At 60.7% G+C, this 27,819-nt stretch overlaps 1 protein-coding gene across 4 annotated transcripts; it reads left to right on the top strand.

Annotated features, from left to right (window-relative positions):
• Window positions 1-10,815: 10,815 nt before the first annotated feature.
• LOC122484090 (mas-related G-protein coupled receptor member F) lies at window positions 10,816-18,824 on the top strand. 4 transcript variants are annotated; one of them, XM_043581929.1, is made up of 5 exons: window positions 10,882-11,074; window positions 11,969-12,061; window positions 13,624-13,672; window positions 13,782-13,895; window positions 16,964-18,824. In XM_043581929.1, the coding sequence occupies exons 4-5, from the start codon at window positions 13,806-13,808 to the stop codon at window positions 17,945-17,947; spliced, it is 1,074 nt and encodes a 357-aa protein (XP_043437864.1). In that variant the 5' UTR covers window positions 10,882-11,074; window positions 11,969-12,061; window positions 13,624-13,672; window positions 13,782-13,805; the 3' UTR covers window positions 17,948-18,824. The 4 variants fall into 4 exon arrangements, with proteins under 4 accessions (XP_043437865.1, XP_043437864.1, XP_043437866.1 ...); XM_043581931.1 differs by having other exon boundaries at window positions 13,599-13,672; XM_043581928.1 differs by lacking the exon at window positions 10,882-11,074 and adding an exon at window positions 11,157-11,559.
• Window positions 18,825-27,819: the final 8,995 nt, after the last annotated feature.

The following is a 27,819-nucleotide window of genomic DNA, read 5'->3' as shown; positions in this document are numbered from 1 at the left end:
ATCCCAGAAGAGGCCCCCGCAGTCAGGTGGACAAGGTGACGCCCTCTGATGTGGGTCGGCCCGCGCCTTCAGCCGCCCTGCTCCGCATGGCTCCGCGCCTCCCTGCCGTCCCCCCATCCAAGCTGATACAGCTCAGCCGGGGCCGAGAGCCGGGCGCCCCGGATCGGACAGCCTTCCCCAGAGGACGGCCAGCCACTTGGGCGACAGGTTGATTTCGGCGGACCCCTTCCCCTGTCACGGAAGGGACGGTTGTTTTTCCTGGAACCACCACCCGCCCTTAGCGTGACTACGCCTGCCCCGCTTGCGAGGAAGCCCCGACACAATCACCGTCCGTGGACTTGAGGAAACGCCTCGGTCCCCACACAAGCCCTACAACCGCTTCTGCTCAGGGAACTCACTCCCGCACGAATGCAGTGCATCGGTAGGCTTTTGCCCACCGGACTCCGTCCCGCCTCGTTTCCCATCATCCTAGGTACTGCTGAGTGAAGGGGTGGCCCTTTGGATGGCTGGGTGACAAAACTTTGCAGGACCCTAGGATGCAGTCCGGGCTCTGAACCAAGAAGGGGGTTACGATGCTGTCTGGGATGCCTGGTCCTGGGGCCTGGCAGGCAGTAGGGAGTGTGTGTCTGGACCCCAGGAGAGCCTCTGAGGCTCCCCTCAGAGCTCCCATGTCCCGGTACGTGTGTGTGGGGAACCCCAGCAACCCCCAAGAGGCGGGCCCCCCGAGGGCGCAGAGGGCAAAGGGAACGGTCTGGGATGGGCAGAGAGAAAGGAGGCCTCACCTGCCCCACTGGAACCACAGGAACAAGGGCTGTTGTAGGTGTGCACGGGTTCTTTCCCCTTCTCCCCTCCTGCGCCAGCTAATAGAAAATGTGTTAGGGGCGCCTGGGTGGCTCAGTCGATTAACCATCTGACTTCGGCTCGGGTCATGATCTCAGGGTTCGTGAGTTCGAGCCCCGCATTGGGCTCTGTGCCGACGGCTCGGAGCCCGCTTCGGATTCTGTGTCTCCCTCTGTCTCTACCCCTCCCCTACTCACTCTCTCTCTCTCAAAAATAAATAAACTTTAAAAAATTTTTTTAAAAATGTGCTAACAGTGGCTGCCCCGTGTCTGGTATTCCAGTTACAGGATCCAGAAGGGAGTGCGGCTCAGCTACAAGGAGCGAACACCACCATCCAGAGATGGGTTAAGGGGCCTTTAGGACCGGAGTGAGCCCTCGAACGCTTGAAACTGGAATCACCATGTGACCCCGCAATTCCGCGTCTGGCAAATCCCCACGGGAAGGGAAAGCAGCGTCTCCAAGAGACTTTGGCAAACAGGCCCTCACTGTGTTCACGGCAGGGCGATTCCCGGCGGCCAAAACGTGCGAGCCAGGTGTCCGCCCACGAACGACCAGATGCGCCCCACGGGGTCGATCAGAACCCCGGAGCAGTCGTCAGCCTCCGACACCTGCCACGACCTGGACGGACCTCAAGGACGCTACGCTGAGCGGAACAAGCCAGGCGCGAAAGGACAGACGCTGTGTGATTCCGCTTCTGTGAGGTCCGCCAGAGTCGCCAAATTCGAGGCAAGTGGGAAGGTGGCAGCAGGGAAGGGTGGGGGAGGGCTGGAGGGTGACTGTTTCACGGAGACAGAGCTTCCATTCTGCAAGACAAAAACCTCTGGAGATAGACGGTGGGGACGGTCCCACAGCAGTGGGAATGCGCTTAAATGCTACGGAACCGTGCCCTTAAAACGATTAAAACGGCAAAGTTGGATGGGGCACCTGGGTGGCGCAGTCGGTTAAGCGTCCGACTTCAGCCAGGTCACGATCTCGCGGTCCGGGAGTTCGAGCCCCTCGTCGGGCTCTGGGCTGATGGCTCGGAGCCTGGAGCCTGTTTCCGATTCTGTGTCTCCCTCTCTCTCTGCCCCTCCCCCGTTCATGCTCTGTCTCTCTCTGTCCCAAAAATAAATAAACGTTGAAAAAAAAATTATAAAATGGCAAAGTTGGTGTTACGTGTATTTTCCCACAATTTTTTTAAGATCCTGGAATTTAAAACTTCTTGAAAAGAAAAAAAGGACTTCACACACACACACACACACACACACACACACACACCAGTGTGATCTATTCAGCTGGCAGACAGAACCAGGCTTCGGGGCAAATTCCAGATCAAACAGATAGATGTACCAGCAGCAAAACGATCTTGAGTTTTATCTGGAAAACAGCTACTTGTGCCAGAAAGTTAAGGAACCGTGGCCTCCCCCACACAGAAGACACCAGATCACTCAGACCCGAGCGCAGCTCTGCGATTTTGCACTAGACCTGGGAAAACCGGGTCTAGAGACTGCTGGTCTCGGCCTGTCTCTTCCCGCGCCCGCCGCCCTCCCGGGGCCCCCGCCCGGGTTTGCAGGCGTCAGTGGTCACGATGACCCAATGACGGAGGGTGAGGCCACGGGGAGCTGGAGACCAGTCCCCTCAGACAAGGTGGGATCTTCTCACAACGGCTTTCCTCCCTGGCTCACTTCCCCGCTTCCTTGGAGGGCTTCCTAGGATCATCACCCGAGTCGACTATTTGCACTGCCCCGGCACGTTAAGTACACTTGAAGCGGAGGGAAGGACACAGTGGAGGCCGGGCCCCTGGCAAGGAGTCTGGGCCAGAGGTGCCAAAAACCCGCCCCAGGGTAATGGCCCTGGGGAGGGAGAGAAGTGGACACAGTTGGGAAATTTCCAGGCACTAGGGAAGTGAGGGGTTGGAAACTGGGCAGAGAGTCTCAAACCGGAGCGATGGGACGCCGGCCAGATGCTGTGCCTGGAGGCATCCTGACCTTGGCTTGAGGAGGCAGCTCTTCACCTGGGCTGACAGGGGGCTGGCGGCTGCACCCACCTCCCCAGCCTCAGCACACACACCTCCCCACTCCTGCCCCCGGTCACCCTTTCTGTTCTTCCAACGCACCAAATCCTTACTACCTCAGGGCCTCTGCACCTGCTGCCCTTGTCCCGGATGCTGCAGGTCTCGCTAAAGCACAAAGAGATTTTATCCTCCTGGCCTTGCTGGCTAGCCCTACCGGCCACCTGTATTACTTCCCGATGCTGCAGCAGCAAAGGACCACAAATTCAGGGGCTTAAAACAACGAACATTTATTCTCTTGTAGCTCTGGAGATCAGAAGTCTAAAACCAAGGGGGAGGCAGGGCTGGTCCCTTCTGAAGCACCTGGGGAGACGCCATTTCCTGGTCTTCTACAACTTCTAGAACCCACTTGAGTTCCTTGGCTCAAGGTCCCTTTTCATATCCCTCCAACCTCTTTGATCAGTCGTCACATCAACTGCCTCTCCCCACCGACCCCATTCACCACACATCGCTCGGAGCCTTCTGCCTCTGTCTTTTAAGGGCCTTATAATTTGCAGGCTCGCCCAGATAATCCAGGATAATCACCCGTCTCAAGGTCCTTAGCTTTATCATATCTGCCAAGTCTCCTTTGGTTTATAAGGTCACATATTCTCAACCCTGGGTATCCGGAGGTCAACATTTCAGGTGGCCGTTATTCACTTTACGTCACACATCCCTCAGTCTCGATCACCATGCTTGCTCCTCCTCCTCACTACATGGATCTCAGTGGGAATTTCTGTGTTCGTTCGTTTCTTTTGCCGGCTCCTCTCCCCTAACCTCCCCTAACCTCTCCCCTCCGCCTGTTCTGGTTTATCCACTACTCTTTCCCAGCACCATTGCTGGTGTTCAGTAAATATGTGGTAAATGTAGGTAAGAAAGGATAGATGGTGTGTGGGTGATGGACAGATGGATGGTGGATGGATGGATGGACGGACAGACAGGTCACATGTGGATGGATGATGGATGGATAGATGGATGGACAGATCACATGTGGGTGGATGGATGGATGGACAGACGGACAGATCACATGTGGATGGATGATGGATGGATGGATGGACAGACAGATTACATGCGGGTGGATGATGGATGGATGGATGGACGGACAGATCATATATGGATGGATGATGGATGGATGAATGGATGGATGGACGGATGGATGGACAGGTCACATGTGGATGGATGGTGGATGGATGGACGGATGGACAGATCACATATGGATGGATGGACAGACGGACAGGTCACGTGTGGATGGATGGTGGATAGACAGACGGACAGATCACATGTGGATGGATGGTGGATGGACGGACGGATGGACAGATCATATATGGATGGATGATGGATGGACGGACGGACAGATCACATGTGGATGGATGATGGATGGATGGATGGAAGGATGGACAGACAGGTCACATGTGGATGGATGATGGATGGATGGATGGATGGATGGATGAATGGACAGGTCACGTGTGGATGGATGATGGATGGATGGATGGACAGACAGACAGGTCATATGTGGATGGATGATGGATGGATGGAAGGATGGACAGATCATATATGGATGGATGATGGATAGACAGACGGACAGATCACATGTGGATGGATGGTGGATGGATGGACGGACGGACAGATCATATATGGACGGATGATGGATGGACAGACGGACAGATCACATGTGGATGGATGATGGATGGAGGGAAGGATGGACAGATCATATATGGATGGATGATGGATGGACAGACAGATCACATGTGGATGGATGATGGATGGATGGATGGACGGACGGACAGATCACATATGGATGGATGGTGGATGGATGGACGGATGGGCAGATCATATATGGATGGATGATGGATGGACGGACGGACAGATCACATGTGGATGGATGATGGATGGATGGAAGGACGGACAGATCATATATGGATGGATGATGGATAGACAGATGGACAGATCACATGTGGATGGATGGTGGATGGACAGACGGATGGACAGATCATATATGGATGGATGATGGATAGACAGACGAACAGATCATATGTGGATGGATGATGGATGGATGGACAGATGGACAGGTCACATGTGGATGGATGATGGATGGACGGACGGACGGGTCACATGTGGATGGATGATGGATGGACGGACGAACGGACAGATCATATATGAATGGATGATGGATAGACAGATGGACAGGTCACATGTGGATGGATGATGGATGGATATGGACAGATGGATGGGTCACATGTGGATGGATGATGGATGGACGGGCGAACGGACAGATCATATATGGATGGATGATGGATGGACAGATGGACAGATCACATGTGGATGGATGATGGATGGATGGAAGGACGGACAAATCATATATGGATGGATGATGGATAGACATGGCACAAAAACAGACACATAGACCAATGGAATAGAATAGAAACCCCAGAACTAGACCCACAAACATATGGCCAACTCATCTTTGACAAAGCAGGAAAGAACATCCAATGGAAAAAAGACAGCCTCTTTAACAAATGGTGCTGGGAGAACTGGACAGCAACATGCAGAAGGTTGAAACTAGACCACTTTCTCACACCATTCACAAAAATCAACTCAAAATGGATAAAGGACCTGAATGTGAGACAGGAAACCATCAACACCTTAGAGGAGAAAGCAGGAAAAGACCTCTCTGACCTCAGCCGTAGCAATCTCTTACTTGACACATCCCCAAAGGCAAGGGAATTAAAAGCAAAAGTGAATTACTGGGACCTTATGAAGATAAAAAGCTTCTGCACAGCAAAGGAAACAACCAACAAAACTAAAAGGCAACCAACAGAATGGGAAAAGATATTCGCAAATGACATATCGGACAAAGGGCTAGTATCCAAAATCTATAAAGAGCTCACCAAACTCCACACCCAATGATGGATAGACAGACGGACAGATCACATGTGGATGGATGGTGGATGGACGGATGGATGGACAGATCATATATGGATGGATGATGGATGGACGGACGGACAGATCACATGTGGATGGATGATGGATGGATGGATGGACGGACAGACAGATCACATGTGGATGGATGATGGATGGACAGACAGACAGATCACATGTGGATGGATGATGGATGGATGGATGGACGGACAGACAGGTCACATGTGGATGGATGATGGATGGATGGATGGACAGACGGACAGGTCACATGTGGATGGATGATGGATGGATGGAAGGACAGATGGACAGATCACATGTGGATGGATGATGGATGGACGGATGGATGGAGGGACAGATCACATGTGGATGGATGGTGGATGGATGGACGGACGGACAGATCACATGTGGATGGATGATGGATGGACGGATGGATGGACAGATCACATGTGGATGGATGATGGATGGACGGATGGATGGACGGACAGATCACATGTGGATGGATGATGGATGGATGGATGGACGGACGGACAGACAGATCACATGTGGATGGATGATGGATGGATGGAAGGACGGACAGATCACATGTGGATGGATGATGGATGGATGGACGGACGGACAGATCACATGTGGATGGATGATGGATGGATAGATGGATGGACAGATCACATGTGGGTGGATGGATGGATGGACAAACGGACAGATCACATGTGGGTGGATGATAGATGGATGGATGGACGGACAGATCATATATGGATGGATGATGGATGGACGGATGGATGGACAGGTCACATGTGGATGGATGGTGGATGGATGGACGGACGGACAGATCACATATGGATGGATGGACAGATGGACAGGTCACGTGTGGATGGATGGTGGATGGACAGATGGACAGATCACATGTGGATGGATGGTGGATGGACGGACGGATGGACAGATCATATATGGATGGATGATGGATGGACGGATGGACAGATCACATGTGGATGGATGATGGATGGATGGAAGGATGGACAGATCATATATGGATGGATGATGGATAGACAGACGGACAGATCACATGTGGATGGATGGTGGATGGACGGACAGATCATATATGGATGGATGATGGATGGACAGACAGACAGATCACATGTGGATGGATGATGGATGGATGGATGGACGGACGGACAGGTCACATGTGGAAGGATGATGGATGGATGGACGGACGGACAGATCACATATGGATGGATGGTGGATGGATGGACGGATGGACAGATCATATATGGATGGACGATGGATGGACGGATGGACAGATCACATGTGGATGGATGATGGATGGATGGACGGACGGACAGGTCACATGTGGATGGATGATGGATGGATGGATGGACGGATGGACAGATCACATGTGGGTGGATGGTGGATGGATGGACGGATGGACGGACTGTTGGATGGATACGTGGATGAACGAATGAATGAACAAATGAATAATCTCCCTCATGAAGGACAGAGGAAAATGTCGGCTTCTGCCTTCATTCCCAGGATGCACTTTCCATCACAGTGGTCCAGCCTAGCTGGAGAAAGGAGGAGGGTGGAGGAGGAGGGGTTCGCACTCACCCTTGCCCATCAGGAAAGCCAGCTAGGCCTTGCAGAGACCTTTGAGTAATCTGCAGAGCTGGAGCCAAAAGGGCAAAGGCATTAACCTGGGAGACCCAGACCACGTCCACATTTGCCTCGTCTCCTGGAGGATCTCAGCCAAGGGCAAGAGAACAGGGCGGACCACAGGGCCCGAAGGAACCAGACTCTCACCGTAAGAAGGGGTGCAGTACCGGGCCATAACACAACACGGGTGAACCTGACGACTTTGCACCGAGGGGAAGGAACAAAGCACGAGAGACCACTGCGTGTGTAATTCCATTTCCATCGAGCGTCAGGACAGGCAAGTAAATCCAGGGAGACGGACGGTGGATTCGTGGTCATCAGGGGCTGGGGAGGGGGGGGTGCGGAGTGACCGCTCGCGGGTACAGGGTTTCTTCTGGGGGTGACGACGCGCTCCCTACTGAGACGGTGGTGACGGCTGCACAAGTCTGTGAATACACTAAAACCACCATATACGTTAAAGAAGTGAGCTGTCTGCTGTGTGAACCAGATCTCAGTAGCCCTGCTGAGAAGGGGGAAGACTGGCCTACCGGAGCTGGAGGGGAAGATGGGCACGGGGCATAGAGCAGAAGCATCACCAACCCCCCCCCCCCAGCCCCTGCCATCCCTCTGTAGTACAACTTGGGAAACCGAGGCTCAGTTTCCCCTGGTTCATCAGAGACAAAGCCAGGACGAGATCCCAGGGTCTGGACCTCTCCCCGTATCTCAGTGCCTCCATGCCCAGTGCTGGGGGTGCAGAGATGAAGCGGCCCCAGCCCCCAGCTCAAGTCCTGCAGTGCGGGTGGGGGGCTGGGGGGGGGGTGCAGGTGTCCAAGGGAAACACACAGTCACTCCTTGGGCCTCAGTTTCCTCACTTCCAGAATCTGGGCACCTTGCAGGCAGGGCTCACGACTGTTTCATTCATCAGTGGCTTCCCAGAGCCTAGAACAGCGCCTGGCACAGGGCAGGTGCTCAGTATACACGTGTTGCATGAAACCTGTGAGACGGGGGGTGTTGTAGGATTGAATGACGGAACTGATGGCGGACCCGACTCACAGGACACAGGAAGGTGCGGCTGTGGTTGTCCTGGTCACCCCTGCACCTGTCCCCTGAGCGCATGGCACAAATGGCAGCAGAAGGGTGAGGACGGCACAAGGAGGGCCCCGAGGGGCCGTTCAGAGCGGCCCGGCTGGGGTCGCAGCCACCCCAATTCACCTGTGCGGCACGCCTCCCTACCCCAGGGCCTTTGCTCGTGCCCACTTCCTCTGCTGGGGATGCCTTCCTGCTCCTTCTCCCCCGAGTCACTCCTGCCCAACTCTCCACGGGCTCCACCATCACCTCCTCAGAGAAGCCCTCCTGAGCTACCTGGCCTCCTGCTCAGGTGTGGTTTCACGCGTGTCTGGGCCGTCTGATTCTGGTCCGCCTCCGCGGGACTTCCACCGTCCTGTTCGGCAGCCTGGGGCACGGCGCCCGGCACTTAGCGGGCACTCAGTGAATGCCAGCAAGAGCAGGGAACTCCCTGGGGGCCGTGTGGTGCGGCTCAGAGGGGCCGCCGGAGGGCTGGTCCCCGCCCGGCCCGTCATCCGGCAACAGCAGGGCAATCGTGGACCCCAGAAGGGCCCTGTCAGGAGACAGAACCTGCCTCCCAGGAAGCCCCAGCGGAGGAGGGTCCCGGCCTGCACCCTTGGCCGGTGGCCGGGGACAATTACAAATAAAGATCCTTTGTGCTGGGAGGATGGCAGGGTGGCGGCGGCTCAGGGCACGAGGACAGGATGTGAGAGAGCAGGGAGGGACCGACCGTGGCCTTGGCGCCTCGGCACCGTCCTAAGCCCTGCGGAGGGAGCCCGGGCATGAATGAATGAATGAATGGCGACAAGCCCACACACAGAGCCTGAGGCAGCGGGAGGCCGAGCGCCAGCCCGGGGCGGGGGCTCCCTCACTGTCCCTGCGGGAGCCCAGCCCCCAGACCTGCCCCCCACGGCCCCGACTCCCTGCTCCAGGTGGGCACACCGGCTGGGGGACCCAGAAAAAACCCAGGTAAAGGACGACCTTCCCATTTAGGAGTCCCTCCCACTCGTCTTGAAAGAAATTTCCAGACCAAATAAGGCTTTAGAGCTCCTGTCCACTTCACACAATTCCTTTTAAGTGTCCAAATGCAATTACACTTGGAACTTGTCTGCATCCAGCCTCCCCCGGCCTCCTCCCACCTCCCCCTGGCCCCCCCACGTAAACAAGCAGCCCAGCTGGGCCCCAGCTGGCCTGCCCTGGAGAGGAGGGGAGGGTCACCCCCGCTGCCTGCTCCCTGCCCAGCCTCTCCCTCCCTCCCTCCCTCTCTCTCTCTCTCTCTCTCTGGGGCGTAGCCATGAGCTTTAGCATCCTAGAGCCCTCCTTCTCACCCCCTCCCTAAAAACGAAGGCCCCCAAAGACCCGCTGGGCCATGCAGGGCACGGTCCAAGGCTCCCCCCTCCGCTCTGGGGTTTGCAGGGACGTCGGGTCCCTCCATCCAGGGTCAGGAGGCCTGTGGCCCCAGGGCAGGTGCCAGGGCCGCGCTCTATTTCTGGGTCCTCTTCAGGGTGCCCACCCCGCCCCCCATCTGGGCACCATTTCCTCCCACAGAGAAAGCACTGATGGGAACTCCCTCGGGCTCCCCGAGGTCATGAGAAAGTTGGCCCAGGGCAGGGGTGTGTGCCTTTCCTGGTGCCTCCCCGGGGAAGCCACTCCTCACCACTCCCTGTCCTCACGGTCCCCCCTGGGGCCCCTGCGTCCCCCCCCCCACGCCCGCCTCAGGCTTTGCCTCGCTGCCCCAGGACCCTGAGGAGGCTCCCAGGGTAGGGGGGGAAGCCTGACTCATCCTCCCGCGGGTCAGGCACGCACAGCCCGCCAGTCCCCCCACCCCCCAAGGCGAGCGCTGTGATTTTCCCCTTGTGCCATCTGACTGCTATTAGGGCTGGAGAAAGGGAATTCCTGGTTCCGTAAGCCGGCAGGGCACCCCCCCCCCGCCCCAGGCAGACTCCAGGTGGGAAGGGGGATGGGGCCACACCTGGGTGGCACTGCCATCTTGCCCCCGAGTCTACCTCTCAAAAGTGCCTGTGCCACCTTCTCCACGGAGCCCTCACCTTGCTACCTCCCGTCTCCTCCGTACCAGCCCTGAGTGCATTTAAACCACCGGGTGGGGACCTGCCCCTGGCGGGCCTGCGCGCCCCGAAATGCCCAGTGGGAGCCAATCCCAGGCAAGCGGACAGCCCGGTGCTGTTTCTCCAGAGCAGCCCAGCGGAGCTGCGAGGGCGCAAGGGAGATGAACAGCTGGACTCCCGAAGCAGTGCTCGGGCCAACATGACGTCACCAGGCCGGGGGATGAGCGCCCAGCGAGGCCTGGGAAGGGGGGGGGCTCCCGAGCGGGGCATTCCTTCCCGAAGCTTCATCCCAGCTGGGGCTCGGCCCCTCCTCCCCCCTCCTCCTCCCCTTCCCCTTCCCTCCGGGCCTGGAATTGGGTTTGGGGCGGGTTCTGCTCCCAAAGCAAGGGCCGTCCTCTCTCTGCTCTGAGCTCGCGTTTTCTGAGGCTCCAGCCAGTGCTCTGGGCTGGCCCGCTGCCCTGGCGGGTCGGCGGCCAGAGGCCGGTGTCGTGCTCCAGGAAGGAGAGACCTCCGAGGACCTGGGCAGCTGCAGGTGGGTCTGCGGGGGCCCTGGGCCCAGGGCAGGGCGTTCTGGGAACCAGGGCTGCAGGGAGGAGGCCAGGCGGGGAGGGAGAATGAGGTGGGCGCCGTCAGGGCGGGCAGCCCCCAGAAATCACGTGGCTCCAAGCAGGAACCCTGACACTCCAGAGCCGCCTCCCGCACACTCCCGAGGCCCTGACGGTCCCCCCTCCGGGGGCGGCAGGAGCCGGCATCCTGGCAGGGCCTGACCCCCGTGCTGTCCTCCACTCCCGACCTCCCCCTCTGGCCCTACCCCCACCCTCGCCAGCTGTCCAAGTCCGCTTTCTGGAAGGGCGGGAAGGGAACACCCAGCCGGCAGCGTCCCAAGTGCAGAGAGATGGCTCCCACTGTTCCCAGGGGCTTGCTGCACGGCCCGCGACCTCCCACCTTCTCCCGGACAGATGGCACCTGGAGTGCTGTGGGCTCTCCAGTCCCCAGAGTAGCCTCTTCGATTCAGTTGTGAGCTGGGGGGGGTTGGGGGGGGCAGTGGGGTGGCGAGGAGAGGGGCTGGGAAGACAATCAGGGAAGCGGGGCTTGACCGTGGCCCACTGGAGGACAGCCTCGCCCCGTCCCCGACAAACTGGGGGCTGGCTCGTGGCAGGGTGGGCCGAGAGGGGGCAGACAGGCGCCCGGAGCCCCAGTGGGCCTTGTGCCTTGAAGGGAGGGTCAGGGGTGCACCGAGCCGACAGCTTTTGTCGTCTTGCCGTAGCAGCAGCTGGTTCTGCCACAGTCCAGACCCCACCCCGAGAATGCGCGAGGCGCCCACCCCTCCGCCCCTGCTCGCACACGCCGCTCACGCACACGCCTTACGCGTGTCACACACACGTGTCTTCTCATCGTCCATCTGGGGGGTCCGCTTGGCTTCCAGATCTCTTCCCGGGCGCCATAGCTTTCCGGACTGCCCGTGGCAGGCGGGAGGAGACACAGTAGGGAGGCCCCCACGTGGAAGCAACCGGCAGAGGTGAGCCCTTCCTACGAGCCGGGTCCAAGCTGGGCATCACGGGCTGGCCCCGGCCGGCTGCCCTTTCGGGGCATCTGTGTGCCGGGGGCCTAGCTCGGCTGGGGTGAGAGGCCAAGGTTTGCAGTCAGGACGTCCCCGGGGGCCCAGACCCAGGATGGCGTGCGACCAGGACGGCCGAGCGGGAATGCCGGGGACAGGGCGAAGGGGACCAGGAAGGATAGGGTCTGAGGGGCCGGTAGCTTTGGGGTTGCAGGCAGGAGGGGGAAGCCCCAGCGGGTGGGTAAGCATGAGACCCAGGGGAGGCAGTGGGGACAGTGCAGGGGCTGGAGCCCGGAGGACGCCTGGGGGGCGGTGGGGGGGGCTATAGATCCACCCTTCACAGCACCTGCGCTCTGCACGCACACGCACGCAGACTCGCCCGCTGATCGTCGAGCACCAGGGCCCCCACCCCGCGTACAGCCACCTGGGGCACTGGCGCCAGCAGGCACTGTCACGGCAGGCCACGCCCAGACCCACCTGCCGGGCGCACAAGCGCTTGCCCACAACACACACGGCCACTCTGCCCAAGGGCCTGGGGCAGAAGGGCGCTGTGGGGGGCGGGGGCCCGGAAGGGAGCAGGGCCGCCGGCGGGCCAGGGGTCTGATGCCCACGCTGTTCTCCTGTTCTCCGCGCATCCCCCCGGGCCGGGTTCGGGGCTCGAGAGGACCAAGCGTTAAAGAGGGTGCAGGCAGCGCGCGGACGGCCCCCCTTCCCGGCCAACGACCGGCGCGCCTGGCTCGGCCCACCCCAGCCTTCCCCAGGCCTGCCGCGTCGGGGAAGGAATTCTGGGGGAGGCCGCCGAGCAGCAGCATTCCTCGCACGGGGAGAGGGGTGCCGGCGGCCTGCGGCTCAGCCTCAGTTTCCACACCTGCACGGGGGGAGGGACGGGTGCTTGCCTGCTGGAGCAGAGCTCAGGTTGGGGGACAGGAGACCGTTCGAAGCGGCACCTGGGGCAGACGGACCAATGCTCTGCCTGGCCAGCGCGGAGCAGCCTCTCCCAGGCGGGGATGTCCACCCCGCCACCCCCAGAGCCGTCCTGGCTGGCTCCCTCCAGCTGCTCCAGCCCCTCTAGTCTCAAGCACGCACAAAATCTCCGAACTTGCTGTTGTCACATGCACCCCAGGCAGGGGACCTCACCTCCCGGAGCCCTGGAGTGCCCCTCATGGGGGAGCAATGCTACCTGCTCCGTAACGGGGAATGAAGACCAAAAGCGATGGTGGCCATTGGGTTGGCTGCCACCGACTGCCGGGGGGACCCCTGTGCCACCACCGTGGGCCGGCAGAAAGGAGGAGCCCAGGAATGGGTACGGGTATAAATGCACGTCCCCAGAAGCCATCTGGCCCCAGAAATCTCACAGATCAAGCAAGAAGGGGGGAAGGAGAGGGGCTTCTCCCCCAGCAAGCAGCAGCGAGTATCTAGAGTATGGGGGGGGGGGGAACGAGGAGCCCAGGCAGGAGGGGACAGTGCGTATGGATGTGACCTGTCCCGTACTCAGCAGGATGACCTCTGTGCCTCCCACACAGCCCTGCCCAGAGGGAGCCACGTGCTGGCTTGTCAGCCTTTTCCTCTAAGGTGAGAGCCCCTGGGGCCTGGGGACGGGGATCCGGAAGGTGGAGGGGCTTTCTGGGCAGGGGGGGGGGGGACACGGCTGCCCTGACGTGACCCTTTGTTCCTTTGCCAGGGGAGGTGTGCGGGGCCGCGAGCCATGAGCGGAGCCGTGAGGAGTCTGGACTCGCCGGGCCTGGAGATGGTGGGAAACTGTTCCTGGGAGGCCCATCCCGGGGACAGGAACAAGGCAAGTGCTGGCCGGCAGCAGAGGGGGTCCGGGCACCGTCGGGCCGGGTGTGGTGGGAGAGGCAGACGGAGCCCAGGACCTCCTCCCCCTGCACTCTGCCGCCCGGGCCCATCCTCCGTCAAAGGACGAACAGGTGGGCGGCAGGCCCTCTGGACCGTGTGGCCCCCCAGGTCTCCAGTGTCCTCATCAGTGAGACAAGCACAGGGAACCGAAGCCTCGAATCCCTCCCTGTGCACACCCTGTGCTCCGTTACCACCTTGACCGGCCTTGTTCCGCCTCTCCCCCGTGGAGACGGGGTGGTCAGCGTTTTCCCGTGGCCAGTCCCTGCCAGGAGGCCCTGAGACGCTGGCTGCAAGGTGGCACTGATGTCGTGTGCCCCACGGAGCACCACCTGCTCCGGGCCACCCCGTGAGGCCAGGGTCTGGCGGCCCAGGCACCCGCCGGGGCCGAGACTCTGACAACGCACCAGGCCAACACCCCTTCTTCTCTTCCCAGCCCCCTACTTCTCTGAGGTCCTTGAGAATTCTGGAATTCCCTTCTCAATCCCAGGCGAAACAGTCTCCAAATTGGAGGGACCCCTCGAGTTTACCTAGTACGTCCTCATCCACATTCGAGGAGACCCAGGCTTGCGATGGGCCAGTAACTAGACTGGGACGAGCCCCGAGGTCTGAGCAGAGGCCGGACTCCTGCCCGGGGCCCGTGGCCCTTAGCCTCCTCCCATAGTGACCACCGTGGAGCAGCAGCCACGGGACGCAGCGATGGGACTGGCTGGGGAGAAGTCTCCAGAAATCTCCAGAGAAAACCAGAGCCCCGGGAGGGGGGCCAGGCTCCGGGGCAGGCATTTTACAAGGCGGGATGTGGCTGGAGATGGCAGCCACATGCCCCGTGACTCACCCGGCCCTCCCGCTCTGACTCCGAGGAAGGGATTGCAGACTTTTTCCAGCCTGGAGAAGCTCTGAGTGATCCCTCTGCGTGGGCTTGTCTGGGCACCGGGTCTTACGGATTCTGGGTCTGGTGCCCCAGCCGGGGGCGGGGTGGGGGGGGTGGGGTGGGTGGCACGGCTCCATGGCCTGGAGCAGTCAAAGCCACCAACAGGAGAGGCTGAGCAAAGAGGAAGCCAAGGGGCTTGGTGGCTGACAGACAGACAGACAGAGATGCTGAGTCAATAAATGTACCTAGAGGATGATGCGTGGTGAATAGGACGCCCTTAAAGAGCTTACCCTGACCTCACAGGGTCTCCCCAAAGTTTGGCCAACGCCCTCCGGCCCCTGCTTGCAGATTCCCCTTGACCGGAGCCAGGTCGGAAAGGCTGTTACGGGGGATCAGGCCCCAGCTTTCTGGCAGAGCTGGGGGCCATCTGGAAGGTGGCAGAACGCTCCAGCCTCCAGAACCTGTTTGTTTTCTTTGGGAGGGAGTCACGAGCAGTGGGAACGAAGGAATACCCGGCGTTACCCCGGGGTCAAGGGTCAGGTTCAGGCTCTGTGGGAAGGGTTAGTGATATCTTCCCGGGCTGAGAGAAGGCGGTGACAGCGCTCTGGGCAGCCTTGTCACTTGGAATGAGAGGTCAAAATGACAGCCTGAGAATGCATCCAGCCTGTAGATGTGTTGTGTTTGGCCCACAGGATGTTTTTTAAATGCAAACACGTAAAGATCAGGGAGGTTCACGTCACAATCCAGAGTTCTGGCTTCTCTGGGGAAAGGGCGATGGGGCCACTGGGCCCACGGTCCTGTCCCCCACCCCCCCAAAACCCGCCCCCCCCCCCAGCACCCAGCAGCTGGAGCAAAGCCCACCTTGCTCAGATCTGCCGCCCCTCCCCCATAGTCTCAGGGGACCCACCTCGCCCAGACCCAGCAGGCAAGACAGAAACCCAGCCGGGTGCCCTCAGACAGCCACAGCTTGTTCAAGTATCAAAGTGCTTCCCCAGAGCATAAACAGCTGTGGCCTCCAGTGTCTCCCCCTCCCCAGCGAATCCCTGGCCCGCACCGAGACCCGTCATGATCCAGAAAGCCAGAGTCTCCCTGGCCCCCCAGGGGACCGCCTCTGATTCCCCAGGCCTCTCCGATCCCATTATGGGACACAGTCCTGCTCCAGTTAGGGCCAGGGTCCACTTTTTAAAATCAATTATTTTATCTTTAACTTTATCATTTTTTTGAGAGAGAGAGAGAGAGAGAGAGAGCTCTGGAGGGCGCTCGTGCGAGCAGGGGAGGGGCAGAGACAGCACCCCAAGCAGGCTCCCGGCTGCCAGCGCAGAGCCCGACTCGGGGCTCGATCCCATGAACCCCGTGAGATCACGACCTGAGCCGAAACCAGGAGTCGGACGCTCAACCGACTGAGCCACCCAGGCGCCCCCAATTATTATTATTTTTTTTTAAGTATTTTCATGTTTGGGTGGAAAAATGGCAAACGTACGGGAGACGGGCGAGAGCTGCTCATACGCAGATACGCCCTTCACCGGTTCATCGTCAGCCTCTTACCACCTGCGCTTTCTCTCTGTGCACCTCACGATAGGCTCCTTCCCAGAATTGTCGGAAAGCAGGTTTGCAGACATCAAGCCCCCTGGTCCCCAAACAGCCCGTACCCCTTAAGAACAAGGACATTCCAGGACGGGGTTGGTGCCATCCCAGGACACGCGGTCCATTCGCACATCCCCCCGGCACCTCGTGACATCCTCTCCGGCAACCCTTAGAGCCACCGTGAGGTCCGGGACGCCGCGTGGCCTTTCCGGTCGCGGCTTCATTGTCCTGCAACCTGGAAAGGTCCCCCGGGCTTTCCTCACCCCTCGTGACGAGGACACTCGTGGCCCAAAGTCTGTTCCGACAGGTGGGCGATCGGGTGCCTTTCCGGGGGACTGACGTCGCCCCTGTCGGCCCTCTCCAGGCTGCTAGCCGCAGGCTCTGCGACACCGCGGCGCAGAGTGGTGGCACTAGGCGGGAACGGGGGTGGCCTCTGCTCCAGAGCCAGCCGCTCCGCGAGCCCGTAAGCAGGACCCGGCACGCGGGCTGCAGGTGCGGGGGTGGGGGCGGGGCCCAGCCAGCATCACAGGCGTCTGCCCTCTGCCCCCGCACAGATGTGTCCCGGCGTGAGCGAGGCCCCGGCGCTCTACGGCCGTGGCTTCCTGACCATCGAGCAGATCGCCACGCCGCCACCGCCGGCCGTCATGGACTACATCTTCCTGCTCCTGTGTCTGTGCGGCCTGGTGGGCAACGGGCTGGTCCTGTGGTTTTTCGGCTTCTCCATCAAGAGGAGCCCCTTCTCCGTCTACTTCCTGCACCTGGCCGGCGCTGACGCCGGCTACCTCTGCAGCAAGGCCGTGCTCTCCGTCCTGAACACGGGCGGCTTCCTGGGCACGTTCGCCGCCTACGTCCGCGCCGTGTGCAGGGTCGCGGGGCTCTGCATGTTTGTCACCGGCGTGAGCCTCCTGCCGGCCATCAGCTCGGAGCGCTGCCTGTCGGTCGTCTTCCCCGCCTGGTTCTGGCGCCGTCGGCCCAAGCGCCTGTCGGCCGTGGCGTGCACCCTGCTCTGGGCCCTGTCGCTCCTGGTCACCACCGTCCACAACTACTTCTGCGTGTTCCTGGGCCACCGAGCGTCCGGCGTGGGCTGCAGGCACATGGACGCCTTCCTAGGCATCCTGCTTTTCCTGGTCTTCTGCCCGCTCATGGTGCTGCCCTGCCTGGTGCTCATCCTGCACACGGAGTGCAGGGCCCGGAGGCGCCAGCGCTCCGCGAAGCTCAGCCACGTCGTCCTGGCCATGGTTTCGGTGTTCCTCGTGTCCTCCATCTACCTGGGGGTCGACTGGTTCCTCTTTTGGGTCTTCCAGATCCCGGCCCCCTTCCCCGAGTATGTCACCGACCTGTGCATCTGCATCAACAGCAGTGCCAAGCCGGTCGTGTACTTCCTGGCCGGGAGGGACAAGTCACAGCGGCTGTGGGAGCCTCTCAGGGTGGTCTTCCAGCGGGCCCTGCGAGACGGCGCCGAGCTGGGGGAGGCCGGGGGCGGCACGCCCAACACGGTCACCATGGAGATGCAGTGCCCCTCTGGGAACGCCTCCTGAGAGGCCAGCGCCCGGGGTGGGGGGAGGCAGGGACCGCGGCCTCCAGAGACCTTCTGCCGCAGGACGGGAGCTCGGCCACCGCCCCGGGGCCCAAGTGCAAGGAGAAAAGTCGCTTCCTGCCCTCGCGCCTCCTTCCCCGCGGGCTGGACGCGCTAGGGGCCACCGGGAGACTGAGAAGCCACCTGCAAACGGGCCCCGACAGACCCCCCCCCCCACCCAGACATTGTCCTCGGCGCCCAGAGGCCTACTGTATGGAAGTCACCCCGGGCCGGTCAAGGGGAGGCGGGGGTCATCCAGGCCCGTCCGCCTCCTGCCCCTTTGAATCTGCCCTCCTTGAAAACGACACAGCCAGCACGGTCGCCCCGGGGTCAGCAGCTGCGCCCCCGCTAGGGCACCTGTTCTCTCCATTCCATCCAGTCCAAGCAATGTCGGGGAGCCGACCTGAGCGCAATGGTGCTACCTGGGAGAAGGTTCTGGTTAACCTGCCTTGGAGTTCGGTCTTTCTGCACACAACGCCCCAGCCCCCGTCCAGGAATCCTTTGGGGACTTTAATGGGGGCAGAGGGGGGGTGGTTTCCGGTCATGGCAAGCAGCCTGCCGGGACGGAGCTCGGGCCAGCGTGGGCAGATCACTCCCTTCTCGGACTCCATGTGGCCAGCCCCGGGACCCCCTCCGGAGCACAGGCTGCCATGTGCCTGGTCCTCGGGGCTCGGCAGACCGGCCAGCAGCCTCTGGGCTCCAGCCCCCGCCTGGGAGCAGGCGCTGGCTCGACCCGGCCACCCCAGCCCACCTGCAAGCACAGTGGCCCTGTGCAGCCCATTCAAGTTTTATGGAAGCCAATAAATGTGTATCAATAAACATTTTATATCGTGCACTGAGCAAGGCTCCCTGCCCTCGGTCCCGTCTGTGTTCTTCCGCGGTGAGGGCGCCCTTCAGCGCCTATGGGCCCAGATGGCCGCCTGCCCATGCTGTGCCCCACCCAACCTGCTCTGTACCCCAGCTCTTGTGTCCCCTCCCCTGGCTGCTCTGTCTACACCTCCGGGATGCCCCCTCCCCTGGCTGGTCTGTCTATACCTCCAGGGTGCTCCCTCTCCCGGTAGGGTTTCCACCCCTCTGCCAGAAGGGGCTTTGGTCAGCCGCACTGTCCTCTTGGCTAAAGCCTGTGCCCTTTCTCACCCGTTCTGGGCCTCCCTGCTCCCCTTGGAAACACTCCTCATGGTCCCTAGTCACTGCCAGGCCTGGTGCTGGCTAATGCAGTCCCTGCCTGTAAGGCCCACAGTGTGTCCACACAGGGGCTCCCCGGGTTGGGCTGCTGATTCCATCCCTGTCCGGAATGCACCCCTCCAGGGTGGGGGCTGGGGGTGGCACCTCCCTACTGCCCAGCAATAGGCTGGAGCCCCTCCCAGGGGAGACTTCAACTAGAGCCAGGCCAGAGGCTCCCTGACTGCCCCCCCCCACCCCCACCCGTCCTCCAGCCAGCGTCCCAAGAGGCCCGTCTTAGGCTCTAGGGGTCCAGCCTGGGATCCCAGCCCCGTTTTGGGGAAGCTCTGGGGGGATTCTGCTCACTTCATGGGCCCAAGGAGAGCCCAGGGCAGAGAGCAGGGCCCCTGTGCCCCGGCGGCCGGGAGGGGGCTGGGAGGGGGCAGGCCGGGAGGGGCTGGGAGGGGGCCGGTGGCTAAGGGAGCAGCAGTACCTCTGGGTCCGCCCGGCGGCCAGCGTTCCACTCGCAGACCCTGGACTCACTCCCAGAGCAGGGGCCACAGGAGCCCCCCCGGGTGGGCTGACCCCCAAGTGCATTTCATGGTGGCCAGACTCATCCCTCCCGGCCCCTCCAGGCCACTGCTCCCGTGCTCCCTTTTCCAACAGACCCGGCTGCTCCTCCTATCGAGGCAGCTGCTCTGCAGGGAGAGACGCACCCGTGTCTGCATCTGTCTGCGTGTCCACATGTCTGTGTCCGTGTGTCCGTGTGTCTGCGTGTCTGCATCCATGTCTGCATGTCCGCGTGTCCACGTGTCCGTGTGCCCAGAGGCAGAGGAGCCTCAGGGGGTGGGGGTCAGTATGCCTACCTCTTCCGCTCCCCACCCCCATCCCCCCACACCCTCCCCCACACACCCCATCCCCCCACACCCTCCGACGCCCATCCCCCCACCCCCATCTCTCCCCACCACTCCACCTCCCCAAGCCCCCCGACACCCTTGACACACACACTCCCCGTCACCAGTCAAAGAGTCCCCGAGGAGCAGAGTTGGGGGCCTCACATCTGACACCCCTAGGGACTCAGAAGCAGGTGGGGTCCTGAGGACACCTGCGGGGGGGGAGGGGCGAGAGCAGGACCCCCTCCCTGGAAAAGCTTCCAGCAGCCGGCCTCCAGGCGGGTGGAGATGCCTCCAGTCCTGAAGGGGGCCCAGGGGTTCCTCAGGAGCCCCCCACCCAGCCCCGAGTCCGCTGCCGGGAGCTACCCACCCCCAGGAGCTTGGAGCCGCCTCGCAGCCCAGGTCCGGCCACAGGAGCTCAGAACCCAGGCCCGGGCCGGCAGGTGGGCGGGCGGCCCTCACTCACTGCAGGGCCTGGGCGTCAGGGAAGGGCTGAGCCCCTATGGGGAGGCACATCCGCCTGAGCTGGGTGGGCACCAGGCCTGGGAGGCTGGGGGTGAACTCTGGGGATCGGGCCTCCCCCAGCCTCTGGCCCCTTCTCGGGTGTGGATCGATACAGTCTTTCCAGGGAGCGCGCCTTCTCCTCCCCCTCCAATCCCCGAGCCTGGACCACCTATCCTATCCAGCCTGCACATCTAGCCACAGCCTGGACCACCTCACTCTGTGCTAATGGCAGAGAGGCTCACGGCCGCTTTGCTCCTCCCTCCTGGGGTATTTAATTATTAAAAGGGCCGGGAGGGGAGCTCGCTGCGGGGTGGGGCAGATGCACCTTCACTACCTACCCCTCCCCAGGCAGCTCAGCTGGGCCCACCCCCAGCCTCCTTCTTCCTGGGTGTCTGGTGAAGGCAGGAAACGGAGGCCCTGAGCGTCACGGGAATCCACCCTGGAACTGTCTGGGGCAAGGGGTCTGGCCATCCTCCCCCGACAACCTCTGGTCGGCAGCGTTCAGCGAGAGGTGTCAGCGTCCCTGGGGAGGAGCTCGCAGGCCACGAGTAACACTTGTCTCCCTGCCCCGCCCCCCAGCGGTTACCAAGCCCGACTTTCTACCACCACGGGCTATGCGGGCTATGCGGGGGGTGGGCGGGTGAAGGGGCCGGGGTTGGGCTGCGGGCCGAGCTTTCCCTGGCGATCAGCCAGCCGACGAGCGCACTCCTAGACGACGCAAAGGACGCAAAGGGGCCAAATTTGGAAAGTCAGGAGCAAGCCCCGGAGGGACAGGGGGCTGCCACCTATAAGCTGTGGGGCATGGATTTTGTCACATACCGGGCACAGGCCTCAGGAGCTAAATCCCTGGTGACGCACGGGCAGCGGCAAGGTGGTCAGGAGGCAGCAGGGTGGCCCCGAAGGAGGGACATTCAGGGGAACGGCCTATCCCACGCACTGGGGACTATTACGGACGACATAAGAGCTCCACCTGCAAAACCAGTGAATCTTCTCAGCAGGGCTCCAAAGGACTGCCCGTTCGCACCCACTGTGGAGCCACAGTCACCCTCCAAAGGCTCAGTGGCCCCGTAAGCCCCCGCCAGCAAAGCACTACGAGTTGGGGGTCCAGGGGCGCCGCGTGGAATAGACAGGACAGGCCCGTCACAGCCCGAGTTCAACCCAGGCCGGCCCATCGCTCGAGACCAAAGCCGGCGGGGGGGCAGCTCAGGCCGAGGCCCAGGCTGCTGGAGGCCGAGGCGAGCGGGACATGGGAAAGGGACGCGTGTCCAACAGACAGCACAGCGCCCGGCCGGACAGCTGACGCCTCTTCCTGCCTTCGTCTCCCCTCTTAGTGAGAAGAAACGGAATGCCTCCCTGGCACCCGCCCAGCTCTCCCCGAGCCCCCGCCAGCTGTGGTTTCGAGATGATTGGGGTTGGGATCTTGGGCCAGAATTTTGAAGGGCGAGATCTTTTCACACATGTGCATCTCGGTTCAGGATCCTCCGCCAAGGCGACGGGTCTTTCCCAGGAGGCACGGGGTTCATCTGGAAGGTGGGACCAGGGGATGGGTCCGTTTATGGTCCCACAGAAGGGGAGAAGCCCAGCCCGAGGAAACAAGCCCTTCGACGTGCCGGGAAGCTGCAAAAACACGCTGCACAGATCTTCCCGAACGGGGGCAACTCGGAATGCGGGCAGAACTCGTAGGTTTGGGCCCAGCGGGCGCTGGACGGTAGCCAGAGGGGCCTAGAGAAAACAACAGGGCACAGTTCACAAAATGAAACCTCGTGGAAAGTTCTGCCCCAGTGAGTCAGGATGCCAGCGCGAAGTTTCCTGGCAATTCCAGGGAAGGCTTACCTACTCAGGAAGGTTTTGTGAAAAACAAAAATCTCTGTGACGGACTGAATTGCGGCCTAATTTCCACGCGATAAAATACACCCACGAAACGAACAGTGCGATGACCTTTGACACGGGTACGAAGGCCCACGTCCTCACCAAATCAGGACGTGGAATGTTTCCATCCTCCCCCAAGAGAACATTGCCATCGCCCCCCCCCCACGAAAATCTCCCGGTGCCCCAGAGCACCCAGCCCCACCCCGCGACGGCCCCGCCCGCAGCCGGAGACGGCCGCTCGCCTCTGCTTTGTGCCAAAGAGATTCCAGATCAGAGACCCGCTTCACAGGCAGATGTGTTCGCTAACCGGCCACGCCTCTTGGTGACCAGTAAAGCAACAGAGGCCAAGCGTGATCCAGCTTGGGGTGGGGGTGGGGAAAGTGCGTGTGTGTGTGTTTAAGGAAGTCGACTGCCTCACCCACCAGGGACGCTCCAGAAATGATTTCCGCTTCAGATATAGCTGGATCTGGAGCCTCAAGTGATGTTCTCAAGGGTACCTCCCCTTCTCTCCCGCTTCGCGTTTATTCTCAACAAATAAACGAAACGGCCGGTAACCAGCAGCTCCTGTTTCCATCCCACAAATTCAGCAGCCCCCCGCGGACGGTCCCTTTCCTCGTAACTGTAAGACGAGTCCCAACGACTGTGCTCACTGGCCCGCAGAGCCCCCCGCCGTCCCCCAGAGTGGGGCCCGGGGGTGGCGAGGGGGGCAACTCACCCAAACCCCACAGGCTGAAAGCAGGGAAGAGGTGTGAGCTCAAGGGAAAACCTGGGTGTGTCGGCAGCAGGAGACGCGGACAGGCAAGGTGGCGAGCGCGGGCCGTGGTCCTCCTGGACACCACCACACTCCCTTCCTCCCCACAGACGATTTTAAATGCTCCTACCCAAAATCTGTAGCTATACTGTGCGTTCTCCTCTCCCCCCAGAAGAGAAAGAGTCCAAAATCAATTCCAGGGACTGCCTCCCCAGCACTGAGCCCAGGATCGGTGGGCTGTTTGCGTCTCTCTCCTCCGGATCCGGAGATACGTCCTATGACAAATGATCGCCACCCTCAAGACGCACAAGTCACGGCGGAATGACTATGATCCTTTCAAAATCCCATTTGGGAAAGGGAAGAACAGCAACCACACGCAATCGGCCCATGGGGTATTCCATACTGGACGGGAAGCAGTAAGGGTGTCGGGCAGCCAGCCAGCATGCTAGCCAGAATCCAAGATGGCGCCCATCATCCACTTCCTGGTATTCCCAGCCTCATGTAACCCCGTACTGTGAGCGCGGACTGGACCAGGAAACTTGCTTCTAACCAACAGAATGGAGCAACAATAATCAGAGATTGTGACATCCATCTTGCCAGCAGACTCTCCCCGCCCCCGCTGGCTTTAATGAAGCAAGCGGCCATATTGTGAACTGCCAAACTAGAGATCTCCCCATGGCACGGAGCTGAGGGCAGCTTCTGGCCAACAGCCAGCAAGGAACTGAAGCCCTCAGTCCAACGGCCAGTGAGGAGCTTAATCCTGTCAACACCCACGTGAGCTTGGAAACTATCTTTCCCCAGCTGAGCCTCTTGGTGAGACCCCCCAGAGCCTGCATCCCAATGGTAGATGTTTGAAGGCTTTGGCTCTGGCCCTACAGGGTGAGCCATCTGGTGCCGAGTTGGGGGAATCTCTGACGACGCAGCCCTCCAAACTCTGGCTTTTTTTGTTTTTTAACTTTCTTTCCCTGTTATTTTGTTTCCGTCAGCTCCCTGAGCTAGCAACCAAAACCAGATCCCGTGGGGCGCCTGGGTGGCTCGGTCGGTTAGGCTTCTGATTCTGGATCTCGGCTCAGGTCATGATCTCTCGGTTTGTAGCATCGAGCCCCGCGTGGGGCTCTGTGCTGACAGCATGGAGTCTGCCTGGGATTCTCTCTCTCCCTCTCTCTCCCTGCCCCTTCCCTGCCCGTGCTCGCTCGCTCTCTCGCTCTCTCAGAACAAGTAAATAAACTTTAAAAAACAACCCAGATCCCCTGTTGAGTCATGGTCCTTGAAGCCAAAGCCTACTGCAGGGTGCGCCATCATTCCGTGTCAAAGACGCCGCTGTCCCCCTGGCCTCAGAGGATGACCTCCGCGAGACCGCAGAGCGTGAAAACAATCGCTTTGGGTGGAGAAGCGGAACCCGTCTGCCTCCTGATGCGCACGGCCTGACGTGACCGGCGGGGTTGAACAGTCCTCACCGTCACCCCCAGAGCCCGGCCACACTGCAGGAGAGGGCTTGTGACACGCCTCTTCCAGGCACGGGTGTCCCCACCGGTTAGGATTCTTGGCTGCAAGTGACGGAATCCCCACGGAACGCAGAGTCACATGACCGGCTCGCATCACTGAGAGGTCCAGGTGTGGAAGGGGGTCCAAGAGCACCTGGTCTGGACACCCGGACCCAGGGTTCACGTCGATCAACCCGTAATTAATCAAGAAACGTGAGCCATTTCTGTACCTGCCAGGCACTGTTCTGGGCACAGAAGGGTCACGAACGTGAGAATTTCTGCCTTCCGGAAGCTCGTGTCTTCTTGGGTGGCCTGAATGTGTCTCTGGGTCTGAGGCCCTGTGTTTCTGTCCTGGCCCGACCTCAGGCTATGCCTTGCCCCCTGGAGGTCAGAGTCCACCACGGCCCCAGCTCAGCAAGACCCGAATAAGGGCCTGGGCTGGTCCAACTCTTCCTCTGAGACCAGGAGGAGCACAGCAGAGGACCCTGTCCTAAGTCACCTGTTAGTGACATATGGGGTTGGGGACCATTCCAGCATCTGACCTCCCCACCTTTCCTTTCTCCCCTCACATTTCTTTCCAAAGCCGAGGCCCAAAGTCTCCCACACCTACCTCGCCTTCTCGTCAGCACGACAGCTCCAGGCCTCAACCACCGGCCACCCGCCGTGTGCGGTCCCCCCAGCACCCGCCGGGTCCCGCGGGTCACCTGGCACACCAGGGGACACAGGGGCGAGGTCAGCCTCCACCCTGCCCTGCGGGGGACTCAGTTTTATGTGGGGAAAAGGTCACCAATCAGGGCCGAATTGATCCCCTCCCTCTTGCCTCGTGTGGCAGACGAGATGCCTCACCTCCGATTCCCGCCGGGAGGGGACACGAGCTGGAAGGGATTCCATGAATTCCAGGGAGGACTTGCACACTCGGAGGGGTCACCACACCACACAGCTCCCCAGCTAGTAAGTGGCAAGACTCGGACTTGAGATCGGGTCCTGGACTCGGGGGCCAGGGTTCCCTCCTTTGCACCGTCAGAGTCTCTCCCCGCGCGGACAGCTGTGCGGGCATAATGGGCTCTCTCCCGGCCTCTTCCCTGCACAGACCAACATTAACTCCAAGATGACGGGGCCTGCTGATGCTCTGAGGTCTCTGTGGCTGTCCCACATGGGACGGGGAGGGAGGGCACAGGAGAGGGGCGAACCTCCCACAGCTCCTTGCGGCCCCCAACCGCCTTCTCCTTTCCCTGGAGCCCGGGAGGCCACGCCCGACCGGGCCATCAGCCCCCAGCCTCCCGGTGGGTGGGGCAGGTACCTTCTGACATTTCTTTTTTAATTTTTTAAAAATATTTGGGGCGCCTGGGTGGCGCAGTCGGTTAAGCGTCCGACTTCAGCCAGGTCACGATCTCGCGGTCCGGGAGTCCGAGCCCCGCGTCAGGCTCTGGGCTGATGGCTCGGAGCCTGGAGCCTGTTTCCGATTCTGTGTCTCCCTCTCTCTCTGCCCCTCCCCCGTTCATGCTCTGTCTCTCTCTGTCCCAAAAATAAATAAAACGTTGAAAAAAAAAATTAAAAAAATAAATAAAAATATGTATTTATTTTTGAGAGAGAGATAGAGAGAGACAGAGACAGAGCATGAGTGGGGGAGGGGCAGAGAGAGAGAGGGAGACGCAGAGTCCGAAGCAGGCTCCGGGCTCCGAGCCGTCAGCACAGAGCCCGACGTGGGGCTCGAACCCACGAACTGTGAGATCGTGACCTGAGCCGAAGTCGGACGCTCGACCGACTGAGCCCCCCAGGCGCCCCCCTTCTGGCATTTCTACGTCAAGCTCCCCTTCCAGCACCTCAGAGGGAGCAGAGTGAAGGTTCTTGGGGCTTCGGGGGCAGAGGACTCCTCTGAGGCCGGGGTGGGGAGCACCCACGGATAGCTCAGAGCAGCCCTGAGCGGGTTCGGGGCCAAGCAGAGACGCCCCCAGGCACCGGAGCCGGGAGGGGCAGGCCGCCCTTCCCGGAGAGCCGAGCGCCACGCCAGGAGCAGGTGAGGGCCTCACGTTTTTACTGTCTGGGTGGCGGTGACAGGCGATACCTTGCAACTCGCCCCCTCCCCCCACCCCCGGGCGAGAGTCCCCCCTCTGCCAGGTGCAGCTGGATGCCGGGGCGTGCCTCGACTTCTCTGGGCCTCCGAGCCGGCACCTTCCAAATAGGATGGGCTAATAAAGCCTAGGTGACAACCCTTCAGAGTGGTGACCCGGGGGCGTGCCAAAATCATGTCTTCTTTACCATTCGGAGCTTTAAAATTTTTTCTAATGGGTCTTTGTTTATTTTGAGAGAGCGAGAGAGAGCAAGAGCGAGCGGGGGAGGGGCCGAGAGAAGGGGAGAGAGAGGGAGAGAGAAGCCCGAGCGGGCTCCGCGCCGATGACACACAGCCCCACTCGGGGCTGGATCCCACAAGCCTCCAGGACCACGACCCGAGCTGAAATCAAGAGTCGGACGCTCCGCTGACCGAGCCGCCCGGGCGCGCCTTCCATTGGGATCTTTTAAAATGAGACTGCCTTACCGCCTCGTGTGTGTGACGTAGCGTGTGAAGTACAAAGAGAGATGGGCAAAGTTCGCGGGGAATGACACGCTTCCTTATGTCTTCCGTGGTGTAGACCAAAAGTGAAACAAGGCGCGAGAGGACAGGGGTACGAAGGCTAGCGCATCAGAGACGAGATTGCAAACCATCACCGTCAGCAGAGGTCACCTGTGGAGAGGCTCCAGGCGACGCAGGCCTGCCCGAGGGGCACACGGGCCCCGGACGCACCAGCTGGACCCCGGGACAAGCCCGTTGGGGAAAGGCGGCCGGGGCAGGAGAGCGCGTGCCCCCTGTCTGTTCTCAAAAGGACGCTAATCCTATCAGAGGGAGCCCCTGCCTCATGATGCCATTGACCCTGACTCACCCCTTACGGGCCCAGCCCCGACGGCCGCACTGGGTGGTGCTTGGCGCTTCAACGGATCATTTGAGGGGGTCACAATTCAGTCAGGGGGTCCCTACAGACACCCAGAGGTGTCTGGACTGGGGGGAGGCACGGAGCTGGGGGGCCGGGGGCCGAAGGCCAGCAGTGTGTCTCCTGCCCTGTCCCGTCCCCTAGGCAGGTATACGCCTGCGTCCTTCCTTCCCGGGAGCGTGGCCCAAACACATCTCACTTCGTGT

Source organism: Prionailurus bengalensis, chromosome D1 (assembly GCF_016509475.1).
Source record: "Prionailurus bengalensis isolate Pbe53 chromosome D1, Fcat_Pben_1.1_paternal_pri, whole genome shotgun sequence".
Classification (NCBI taxonomy): domain Eukaryota; kingdom Metazoa; phylum Chordata; class Mammalia; order Carnivora; family Felidae; genus Prionailurus; species Prionailurus bengalensis.
The sequence above is the reverse complement of the archived record's forward strand: the minus strand, read 5'-3'. Positions and strand labels throughout refer to the sequence as shown.